The following is a 12,427-nucleotide window of genomic DNA, read 5'->3' as shown; positions in this document are numbered from 1 at the left end:
ATTATGAATTAAATAAAATTGCACATGGCTGAGGCAGCTTCCAGAGTTTTGTAGAGGAGAAGGCAACTCTAGTTATCTAACAAGCACTGGAAGGATTGCAAAATAAAATAGTGAAAGCATCAAAGAAATAAACCTGACCAAAATGTGTCTGAGAGATATTCATTGCTTCTCTATAAGACAAGCTTTATCGATTTATTTCAAATAATAGCAATGTCAGCTTTTATTAAATGAACAGAAACAGAATATTTCAATAATGTCAAGTTACAAATAATTTAAGATGGTGAAATTTTAAAAATTAGGGCTGTTACCTTAAATGGACATAGCATTTGAAAATGTGAATTAATATACATTTTTACATCAGACTGTAATATGTATTCCAAGAATATATTTTAAATATCAGGCTACATAAAGAAACAATTTAATTCTAAGTGTTTTCCTCCAAAGGAATTATTTTAAATATTCAATTTAAAAATACTCTCGGAGACAGAGCCTGTCTTGTTTTCTTGTCAACAGGTAGTTTTCTAGAGAACAACCTAGAGCTGTCTAAGTTACTAACCAAGTCAAGGACTGTCCGTAGGAGGGAAATTATTCATTTTACAAAATTTTCTAAAATTAACAGTATGAAGAGAATATTTTCAAAATCTCCACATTTTTATTCTATACACTCAACCAGCAAATGAAAGATGAAAGAAGTCAGTTGTGTCAAATCAGTAACAAATAATTTACATGCAACATAGACTGAATTAACAAAGAAGTCTAAAGTCAACATTTTTCCCCCTTTTATTGATGGATAAATCTCTAGGTTCCCACATACTGACAGCAGTAAGCATTCTTTTTAATATAAGTTACTTCAAAAGTAGATCAGTTTTATAGAAGCATAATTCATAAAGTAAGACAACCAAATTAAATGGGCTTTTTCCTCCTGCTATATTAGCAACATTATTTCCAAAACCCCTGTACTACTTGTAGGCCTCAGAGTAAGAATGCAGGCATTGCACTGCAGAGCTCTCCTTTATCTATGTCATCTCCTCCTGAAGAATATGGCATCTACCTTTAATTGGGGAACACAGGTTGTTGGGCTATAAACCCTGAAATTAGCTTTTACTATGAGGAAGGGTGGAATGTGAGTGTAAAGGAAACGCAAGGGTGGAATGTAGTAAAGGCAATGTCCAGTTGAACTTGGATGCAGTTCCAAGTTCATATCAGTTCTGTGATAGGCTTAGACACAAGGATCCCCTTTTGACAGTATTTTCATGATGTTCAATAGACATTGAAGGCAGAGTAATTGCTACTTTCTTCTCTGTTTGAGACCTTTAGGATTTAAGATCTCCATTTTGCATGAGAATTCATTCCCCTGCCATATGAGACATGAGGAGTAATTCATCCTCAGATAAGGAGGGGTATTTATATTTTTTAATTTAAATTTTAATTTTTAGTTTTTTATTCAGACCTATGCAAGCAGCAGCAGAAGCAGCAGACTTCTGACAGGTCTTATTTCCCATGCATCATTGTCCTGCAATGAGGCCAGAATAAAACTTAATATGGTAGGATGGTGCTTCATCCAAAGGACCTGCTGGTGCCTAGGAGGGTTTCTACCAAGCAAGAGGATTATAATTTTACCCATTGTACTAAAGTATAATTTTTATAATCAATTATTAAAATATGCCTGATATTAGTTTATATTAATGATACTTAATTTTACATTAAACTTGTTTTACTTTATTTGCTTAATTTTTAAATTGTTTTATTTGCTTTATTTTATTTTGCTTAATTTTTATAAGCTTAATTTTGAAAACATATGCAGAATACTATATGATGTGAGATAACAGAAAACTATGTATGAGATAAAAGTATGTCTATTTCTCAAGGATTGTCCCTGTAAATTTCATTTTTACTGAGCATGACTGACCATTAATTTGTATATCTTTATTATCTTTAATAATTTACAATTAGTAATAATAATTTTATAAGAATACAGTTTTATAATTTTATTCCTTTTAAGTTGGAGCTTTAAAAATGTAATTCTTGAATTAAAGATTGTTTAGTATCAAAATAATGTGTAAACTATAAATACAGTTCATAGAAAGACTGGCCTTTTTAGTGTAATTTTACAAATTTCCAGTTTTTTTACATGACTGAGCTACTCCAAATAACTAAAACTTAACCAAGATAGTAAAAATATTACAGTTTTTATATGACTAAGTTTCATCAAATAGCTAAATCTTAACAAGGAGAGAAAAAGGTTTTATAATGAACTTTTACCAAATGGCTAGACCTTATTAAAGTTAGCAAAAATATTTTGTTTTTGTTTTTGTTTTATGATCCAATTGTTAGAAGCCTGGTCTTTTTCCCTTACTGTAAAATAAGCAATACAATCATCACTAGAGGGACACTACATGATCATCTTAACCAAAATGCCTCTAAAGTCCCATGGTATGCTTCCATCCTAATGAGATCACCATTCAAGATGGCAGCAAGCCCAGCTGAGCCCATTAGGCACATACCCTTTTCCTAAACATGTGCTGAACCCAAGTTAGATACATGCCATTTAATGGCAGACTAAGCTTATCTGTACAGAGCCTGTGAACTAGTAACCCTGTGTCTTAGTTAGGGTTTTACTGCTGTGAACAGACACTATGACCAAGGCAAGTCTTATAAAAAACAACATTTAATTGGGGCTGGCTTACAGGTTCAGAGGTTTAGTCCATTATCATCAAGGTGGGAGCATGGCAGTATCCAGGCAGGCATGGCACAGGAGGAGCTGAGAGTTCTGTCTTCATCCAAAGGCTGCTAGTGGAAGACTGACTTCCAGGCAACTAGGGTGAGGATCTTATACCCACACCCACAGTGACACACCCATTCCAACCAGGTCACACCTATTCCAACAAGGCCACACCTTCAGATGGTGCCACTCCCTGGTCCAAGGATATACAAACCATCACATTCCACTCCCTGGTCCCCATAGACTTGTTCAAAAACATGAGTCTATGGGGGCCACACTTAAACATAGCATAATGCAAAATGCATTTAGTCCAACTTTCAAAGTCCTCATAGTCTATAGCAGTCACAACAATGTTAAAAGTCCAAAGTTCAAGGTCTCTTCTGAGATTCATCCAACTTAATTAACTGTAATCTCCAAAGCAAGGCAGGAAACCAGCTGGGCAAACTCCAAACTCTGCATCTCCATGGCTGATGTCAAAGCGGTCTTCAGATCTCCACTCCTTTTTCATCTTTGTGTACTGCAACAAACTGCTTTCTCCTGGGCTGGTTCCACTCCCTGTTAGCAGCTTTCCTCAGCATGTGTCCCATGGCTCTGGCATCTTTAACATCTTTGAGTCTCCAAGGCAATTTCAATGTTACAGCTTCTTGTTTCAGTGTCTGGGATTCCACTTGATCTTTTGGACTCCTCCTAAGGGCTGGCATCACTTTTCCAGCTCTGCCCTCTGTAGCACTCTAAGCTCAGGTTGATCCACTCCACTATGGCTGCAGTTCTTGGTGATCACTCCATGGTACTGACATCTCTAATACACTGGGGTATTCCACTCCAACTAGGCTTCACCAATAGCCTCTCATAGGCTCTCTTCAGGGTGCCAAGCCTCAAATCCTTTGCATGACCTCTTCAGTCCTGGGCCATCAACTACAGCTGAGGCTTCACCTTCTCCAATGTCCTTCCCTGGCCTCTCACAGTGCTAAGCCTCAGCTTCTCTCCATGATCCCTTCATTCCTTCACAAGCAGTACCACCTGAGTGACTCTTACACATTACCAAGTCCAGCCGCAGCATGAGGTACAACCTTGGGTATCTCTGGAGCACAGCTTCTTTGTGCTCCCAGAAAACAATTTCCAGAAGATTTCACCTCAGTGATGCTGGTCTCTTCTTAATCACTGCTAATTCCTTAGCTCCAGCTAACCAGCATCAATTTTCCCAGTAGTTCCTTCCATTCTTAACTCTAGAGCCAGAGGCACATGGCTGAAGCTGCCGAGTTCTGCTGCTTACAGGAACTAGAACATGATCCCCTTGTCCTATTACACTATCACTAGCTTTATGTTTTCTAAATCCTTCACTGCATAAGCTTGCCTATCCTGGTTCTTGCTCTGTAGATTGACCTTGAATGCAGAGAACAGCATGCCTGTCTCCTGAGATTAAAGGTGTGTACCACCATGCCTGGATTTAATTTAGCTGGGTAGGATCTTGACCCAAGGTCCCACTCCCTTAATCTTTATCTCCTAGAACACAAGATTTTGCTCCATTTCACTTCCTGGTACTCCTTTAATACTCAAACCATATATTTTATATTTTTCCTTTCTAAGCTTGCTATGCTTGTTCAAACTTCTCTTCATAAGACTTAACCAGAGAACAAAGTCTCTGCTGGGCATTTTTGAAACTTCTCTTGTCAATGCAATTAATCCAAGTCTCTTCACCTTAGCCTCAGGCAAACTTTTCAGACAAGGGCAAAAAGTAGCCACATTCTTCACCAAAATACCACAAAACCAGTCTTTATGCCACATTCTGAAATTCTTCTCCTTTGAAATCTCTTGGGCCAGGTCAACACAGTTCAAATTACTCCCAGCAACAAAGTCTTCCATATTCCTACTAGGATGACCCATTAAGCCCCATTTAAAGCATTCCACTGCTTTCCAAATCCAAAGTCCCAAAATCCACATTCTTTCAAATAAAAGCATGGTCAGGCCTATCACAGCAATACCCCACTCCTGGTACCAACTTCTGTCTTAGTTAGGGTTTTACTGCTGTGAACAGACACTATGACCAAGGCAAGTCTTATAAAAAACAACATTTAATTGGGGCTGGCTTACAGGTTCAGAGGTTTAGTCCATTATCATCAAGGTGGGAGCATGGCAGTATCCAGGCAGGCATGGCACAGGAGGAGCTGAGAGTTCTGTCTTCATCCAAAGGCTGCTAGTGGAAGACTGACTTCCAGGCAACTAGGGTGAGGATCTTATACCCACACCCACAGTGACACACCCATTCCAACCAGGTCACACCTATTCCAACAAGGCCACACCTTCAGATGGTGCCACTCCCTGGTCCAAGGATATACAAACCATCACACCCTGTATTGTTACAGATTTTAAGCTGATATTTACTGCTTGGTCTTTTACAGCCTTTTAAAACATTGCTTACAGATTTTAGATAAAAAGTATTAAGCAAATTAGGGTGGGGAATATACAGTGAATTCAACCTCTCTGGTTACACTTAGTCATTTTTAAAGATAGTAAACAGAACAACGAAAGGGGTGGGGCATAATTAAAGAATTTAACAAACTTAAGAAAAGGACAAGAGATACACAAGAGTAAGCTCCTTTGGGCATAGTTTACATTTTAGCTGTTTTTAAGCGCATAATGTCTTTTCCTGAACTGTTTAATGTTTTGTTCTCTTCTCTGTCACAGACTCAGGAGGCCAGCCTGAGATGAGACATTGGAGGACACTTTTAAACAAGTGTTCCTGGATTAGAGCAGACTGGTCAAATTAAAACTCCATTAGAAAAGCATGAAACAATATTTCAATATTATCCACGGATGTGATTGGAGTAGTCTCAGTTATTGTCCCTTATGGTGCTTCAGAGATGAGCTGGACCAACGACTTCTGGCAATGAGTGTATATATATATATATATATATATATATATATATATATATACTGATTGATGTTCCTCCTATGGGACTGCAAATTCCTTCAGCTCCTTGGGTAGTTTCTCTAGTTCCTTCATTGGGGTGTGGGGGATAAAAACATACTTAGTGATATACTGCAGTCTCTAATGCCATCACATTGAATGGATTTGTGATTGAGGGGTCAGGAGAATGGAGGAACGGAGTGGTACACACATGCTGAAGAGAGGCTGAACCATGCCCATGGCCTGAGCTACTGCTGGAGGCCATGTTGATAGCTATAGCTGGTGATGCCTTAGAGGACCATGTCTGGTTCTGTGATTCTGTTGCAGTATCCATGGCCCATGTCACTATTGAAGGCAATTCCATGGTCCTGATATAGCTGGGGTCTGTGTAGATATCAATTGCCATCCATGTTACCACTGAAGGCCATGTGGATGTTGGTAGTCTGTGCTGCTGCTTCTAGTATTATTGATATATGTGGGTCATGCTGTTCCCTGGGGTCCATATGAATATCCCTGGTTTGTGTTGCCACTGAAGACCATGTTGGGGTCCATGGTCCTTTTATAGTTGTGAACTAAGTTGATGTCCATGGCCCATGCTACAATTGAAAGCTATGAGTATGTCCATTATCTGTGCTGTCCACTGAATCCATGATGATGCTCATGTCCTAGGATGTTTCTAGGGACTGTGTTGCTGGCCCTGGCCTATACTGCTACCAGAGACCATGCAGAAGTCTATGGCACATGCTAATACCATAGGTCAAATAGATGTACATGGCCCATGTTGTTACCAGATACCGTGTGGAAGACCATGGAGACTATAGAAGAAAGAGTCTTCTACAGTGGTATCAGTGGCAGCAGACTCAATTGAGAGAGATGTAGTAAGCTGTGACAACCCCTACATACACTACTCCAGAAAAGGAACAAACAAGATAGGAAACCATTAAAGAGAACTTTTTAAAATTGTGATAAGGATATTGAAGTGTTGCTCTCCCAAGTAGCTCCTGACAGTCATAGGGCTGGGAAAGTACTCACTTTTCTTTAACAGGCTGGCTACCTAGAGTTTGAGCATGTTCCAGTCACTATATGGACAGCACAAATTTGGCTTTATTTTGTTTGTTGGTTTTTGTTCTGTGTTTTAATCTCTTTTAGGGGAGATGGGAAGGATACAAGGCTGGGGAGAAAAGATCTGTGAGGACTGGGAAGTAAGTGTGATCAGGATGCATTATGTGAAATTCCCAAATAATCAATAAAAATATTCAGGAGTAATTGTAAAGATACAAGTTTGGAGGCCCAGAAGAACCAAGAGACAATCTGGCCCTGGAAATGGTTCTAAGTCAAAGCCTTGACAAAGAATAAGTGAACTGTGTGTTTTATTGGGGAGGAAGCCTCAGAGGACAGTGCTCTTCTATCTTATGGAGCTGGTTAGATAATCAAAATTGAAAGTGGCAAGTGTGAGCAGCAATGCTCATTTGAATTGAGTCATAGTGAACTCCAGACTTAAGACTGCCAGGCCAGTAAAAGGTTCTCATAGTTTTTGGCTAAAGCTCTTGGAATTTTTGACCAGCTGTTTAGAGCATCATCTAAGTCTTGAAATGACCAAACACACCAGTTAATAAAGGGAATCTCAAACTTCATGAGACAATTCCAGGGCTAAAGAACTTCAGGGCTCATGGAAGATTCTCAGAGATTTCAGGCAAATGATGTTCTCTAGTGCTCTCAACTGAGCAAGCTTTGCAGAATAAAGCTCTAGTGAGCTCCCAGTTGTAGCTAGGTTGGGTTCCTCTTTATTAGCTCCAGATCAACTTTGATGGGTTTTAACTGTTGCATTACTGTGAATGCAGCCTGGCTTCCTACCTAGATCAGACTGTCAGGGTAAGTGAGTAAGGTGTGACAGAAAAGGTCAGACAGAATGTGAAAAATAAATGTATCCTGGGAGAAACTGGTGACCCTGCAAGGTCATTGCTCCTACACTAACATCTTAGAACTGCCTGACAGGGACCAGGGTTCCTGATGCTTTCCTGGGCTTCAGCACTATATGATAGATGAATTAATAGGTAGCTTTAGAGAGATAGAAGGTGGAAAGAAAGGGAACTTCAGTCAAACTTTAGGAGGAACCATGTTTCTTCATAGCGAGGAAGCATTTTTTTTCACCCAAGAATGTTAATAGCAAGAATGACTACAAAGAAAGATGAAATACAGCCCCCTATGGAGGCAGAAACAACTTTTCTAGTCTACAAGAAAAACTGGGAAGTGAAGTCTTTCCAGAGGAAACCATCAGGTGTCCTGCTAAATTTTAATGTGATTAAACACCTATGTTATTTCTCTGTCTTCAGCCTGCAGTGACCTGGAATTCAGAGAAGTGGCAAACAGACTGCGAGACTGGTTCAAGGCCCTTCATGAGAGTGGAAGCCAGAACAAGAAGACAAAAGCATTGCTGAGGCCCGAGAGAAGCAGTAAGATTTTAAAATTGAATAAAGCTGTTATGTGGAAGACAGTTTCCTAGATCCAGTAAACCTCTCAGAATAAAAACATTTGTCAACATTTATCTTTTACCTTGTGAGTTCAAGTCCCCGTGGGATACTTAGCAGAATGCTGTTTAAAATTGAAGAAAACAAGAAGGAAGAAAAGAAAGGAATTACCAAGGATATAATCAATACATAACAGTTTTGTATTATATGCTACATAGAGATCATAAGGAGACTCAATGGGGTGTTGATGATAAGTATAATTTTGTCCTGTGTGAAATGGACAAATAAGTTACTTAAAAGTCAGTTTCACATAGATAGCTTGGCTAGCATGGGATTTATCATCTGCACCTGTTGTTCATCCCACCCATTGAGCAGAAAACTAATATCACAATTTTTGAGTCAAATTAGAGTAAGCTATAATTAAATACTGGCCAGGATGATGAACTCTGGCCAGTACCATTCCATGGTATCCAGAAAACGATGATAAATCAAACGAATCACAGTTTATAGAGACTTACAAAGGTAAACCCATCAGGGACAAGCATACATGTTGACATATTTCCTACTTATTTATATACTTCCCAACATATGTGACCAAGCATATCCAATTCAGGTGAGTCAACCTTGTTTGGGACATGAAAACTTGTTTTTTTCTTTCTTTCTTTCTTTCTTTCTTTCTTTCTTTCTTTCTTTCTTTCTTTCTTTCTTTCTTTCTTTCTTTCTTTCTTTCTTTCTCTCTCTCTCTCTCTCTCTCTTTCTTTTTTCTTTTTTTAATATGCCTTTTATTAGATATTTTCTTTATTTACATTTCAAATACTGTCCCCTTTCCAAGTTTCCCCTCTGAGAATCCCCTATCCTCTTCCTGATCCCCCTGCTCACCAACCCACCCAGACCTGCTTCATGGCCCTGGCATTCCCCTACACTGGGGCATAGAACCTTCACAGGACCAAGGGCCTCTCCTCCCATTGATGACCAACTAGGCCATCCTCTGCTACCTATGCAGTTAAAGACATGAGAGTCCCTCCGTGTTTTTTCTTTGATTGGTGGTTTAGTCCCAGGGAGCTCTGGGGTTACTGGTAGTTCATATTGTTGTTCCTCCTAAGTAGCTGCAAACCCCTTCAGCTCCTTGGGTACTTTCTCCAGCTCCTTCATTGGGGACCCTGTGCTCCATCTAATGGATGACTGTAAGCATCCACTACTGTATTTGCCAGGCACTGTTCTACTTAGAACCATCAATATGCAGTTTCTATCAAGATGACAGCAACATCACACAGTTGTCTGTAACATTTATATGGAATATTTTTTCTGAAATATTTTCTTACTTTTCTTTAATTAAGTCTTTTTTCCATAGTTCCAAGCTTGTGCATTTATGAATCTTTCCTTCTAAGATGATTTAATAAAACTGAAAAATTAAAGTCACCCATAGAGATAGATTTTTCACCGTGCAAACGTGAATTCTTGTGAATTTCAGAAAAAAATGACAGTATTTACCAACACAATCAGAGAGTTTTGGTGTGTGTCTTTGAGTGTAATATACAATTTGGGGCAGTGTATGTGGTTTTCTGTCTTTCAGTGTGAATTTATTTTGTAGTAATAACAACTAGATATATTTATTCCCTATCCCAAATAAAATGTCTAACTTATGGAAAGTCCTTCCATACCATTGCATATTGATATTTTTTAAAAATTACACTATGGTAAACTACACACAGTTAGAAATTTAAAACACAAAGAGTTTGGTTTGATTTATATATTTAATACGACAATGAGCAGAATTCAGGTATTAAGATCTTTTTAATAAATAACAAGAACATTAACAAAGTCTAGAAAATATTCTGTAACATTCTATGGTCTTTTAGATATTTTATGTAGAAAATAAAAAAATATTAATTTATAATATCTTTTGTATAGGGGAAAAGAATTTCAAGATTACTTCCTCATTTCAATAGAAAGAAAAATTTAAGTGTTCTAGCAAAGTAACATTTCATTCGTTTTTAATATATATTGTGTATGAATCCTTAATCCTATTAATCCTATTAATCTTTTCTAACACTGTCTGAATTTTAATTTTTCATAGTATATTTTTAAGTAATATGTGATTTTATTTTGGGAAAATTATTTCTTTAAGAAAATAATGTCTTTAATATCTCATATACAATTAATTTTTGGAAGAGTCATACTCACATAAAATTTTAATTTCAGTATATTTTTATTTTATAGAGAAACATGTGAAGTGGATAATTATAAAGTATTAGGCATCAGCAACTTCAGTAGATTTTACGAATATACATTTTATACTTTTTATAGCCATATGTTTCATTGTAGTACATCTTTTTAATGTGGTAAAATAAACATATTTATTCACAGAGGCAAGGATGCACATTTCTCTAGGCCATAAAAAGAGGTAAAAGACATACATTTAAATGCATGCTTTTGTATTTTGTCAATTAAAAAAATAGCTGATAATTGGTTAGCTATTATAAGAATATGATTTAAACTTAATAAGGATCATAGAAATTATTTGATGTTAGCTTAATAAATCTATGGAACAAATTTTACCATTCATTTTGATAACAATTATAATATAAACATCAAGTAAATTTAATTTTTGAACTTGATCAGTGTTTTTAAATATGCTTTTTAAAAAACTCTCAAGTTAGTCACAGCATATTCTTAGCAATGTATGCTGCTCATTCTAAGCCTATAACTGCTTTTAATTAAATAACATTAAACTAGTCTTTTCTGCCAACTCTGACTTAAATTATAGAAACTGAATTCCAAAAATCTTTGAGTTGTGATTCATATGCATATTTGAAAACTATAATTTTATTTTCATTTAAAAAAAATTGGAAGATGTAATTCATATACATGTCATTTAATATAATTTATGTATGTACTTATTTGACATAAAGATTTCTCTAAGGGATTTTATCTTATTTAATATCATCTTCATATTGACTAACTGACATTTAGATAAAATGTGTGCAAAAAATATTTCATTATCAAACTTGGAAGAGAAATCCCTGTGCACACCTATCTTTATATGTTGATAGATTCCAATGCTCATTTTTTTTTCTCAAGGAAATCATGTCCATGGCTTAAAGTTCAACAAGGTGGAGAAGCTGGCTATATTTGTGAGAAACTGAACATTTTCTACATCAAATAAAAAACTTTATGTTTAATATGCAAGTACAACATAAAGCACAATCTAGAAAAGGAAGATGCTAACTTAGCTTTGGTTTTTGTTAACACTGCTGGTTTATATTGATTTCAGTGAGGTTCCTTTTGGTATTGCAGTTTGGAGAATGCAAGTAGATATTACTAGATAGGACTTAAAATAACAAATTGATGAAATTCACACTTTTCCTTTTTTCTATTTCTAATTTTTTCTTTTTTATTGGATATTTTCTTCATTTACATTTCAAATGTTATCCCCTTCCCCATTTCCACTCCCCCTTAGAAACCACCTATTCAATCCCCTCTCACCCTGCTTAGTCCTTTTTAGTTAAAGTTTCTATTCATTTCTCTTAGGTATAACTTTCAATGTATATATTTTCTTGTTAATATTAACTATCTTAACACAAATTGTGTTGCAACTATGAAAGAAAGAGCTGAAATGTGTGGCTTACTGACCAAACAAAGACAGAAGAATAAATAAAAATAACATTTGTTGTATTATTTATAATTTTTCCTTTCAGACTTGTCTTTGCCTCAGCTAGACACTGTTCAAGTTGCATTCTGTCAAAACATATAGTACATTCTGACCACATCATGAACCTTTGTATTGTTAGAATTTTAAAATGATGCACTATGCTTTTCAATAGAGGCAATGTCAAGCTAACAGAACAACCAGGGCACAGCATGGTAATGGCTCACAACTTTTATATCTATGAAGAAAGAGGATGGACACACATCGAAAATGTACTATCTAATTTGGAAAAGGGCATGAGTAAGTTTAAAATTGCAGATTAGATGAGTGCAGAGATAAGTATTACTGAAACTAAACCTGATGTTTCTCACTGACTTCTTGGGAAAGATAACCTAGGGGAAAAATCATCAAAGGCTCCAACTGGTGAAAAGGTAGATTCATTTTAGAGTCCAGAGTCTGAACTGATGATGTTGATGAACAAGATTTATTCATGAAAATAACCCACACAGGGAAATGTTTTTTTTAGAGGACCTTTTCCAAGTTCCAATGACCTTGAAATCAGACAACATATTGAGCTGTCAGCAGAACTTGGATATATTATTAACACTGTGCTGATTGTTACAGATATATAAATTTAAGGAGTTATGACATAGTGTATCCCTACACTGATGTTCCAGAGA

General features: G+C 36.6%; 1 protein-coding gene across 2 annotated transcripts in view; it reads left to right on the top strand.

Annotated features, from left to right (window-relative positions):
- Spock3 (SPARC (osteonectin), cwcv and kazal like domains proteoglycan 3) overlaps positions 1–12,427 on the top strand; it is a 395,167-nt gene that overhangs the window by 361,473 nt on the left and 21,267 nt on the right. For both annotated transcript variants that reach the window (XM_021169488.3, XM_021169487.3), the window contains exon 7: positions 7,964–8,083. In XM_021169488.3, coding sequence (XP_021025147.1) covers positions 7,964–8,083 — 120 coding nt within the window. The remainder of the gene's footprint in view (positions 1–7,963; positions 8,084–12,427) is intronic.

This window comes from Mus caroli, unplaced genomic scaffold, assembly GCF_978045245.1.
Source record: "Mus caroli unplaced genomic scaffold, Mus_caroli_1 scaffold_10, whole genome shotgun sequence".
Classification (NCBI taxonomy): domain Eukaryota; kingdom Metazoa; phylum Chordata; class Mammalia; order Rodentia; family Muridae; genus Mus; species Mus caroli.
Note: the sequence above shows the minus strand (reverse complement) of the source record. Positions and strands in the feature narration are given on the sequence as shown.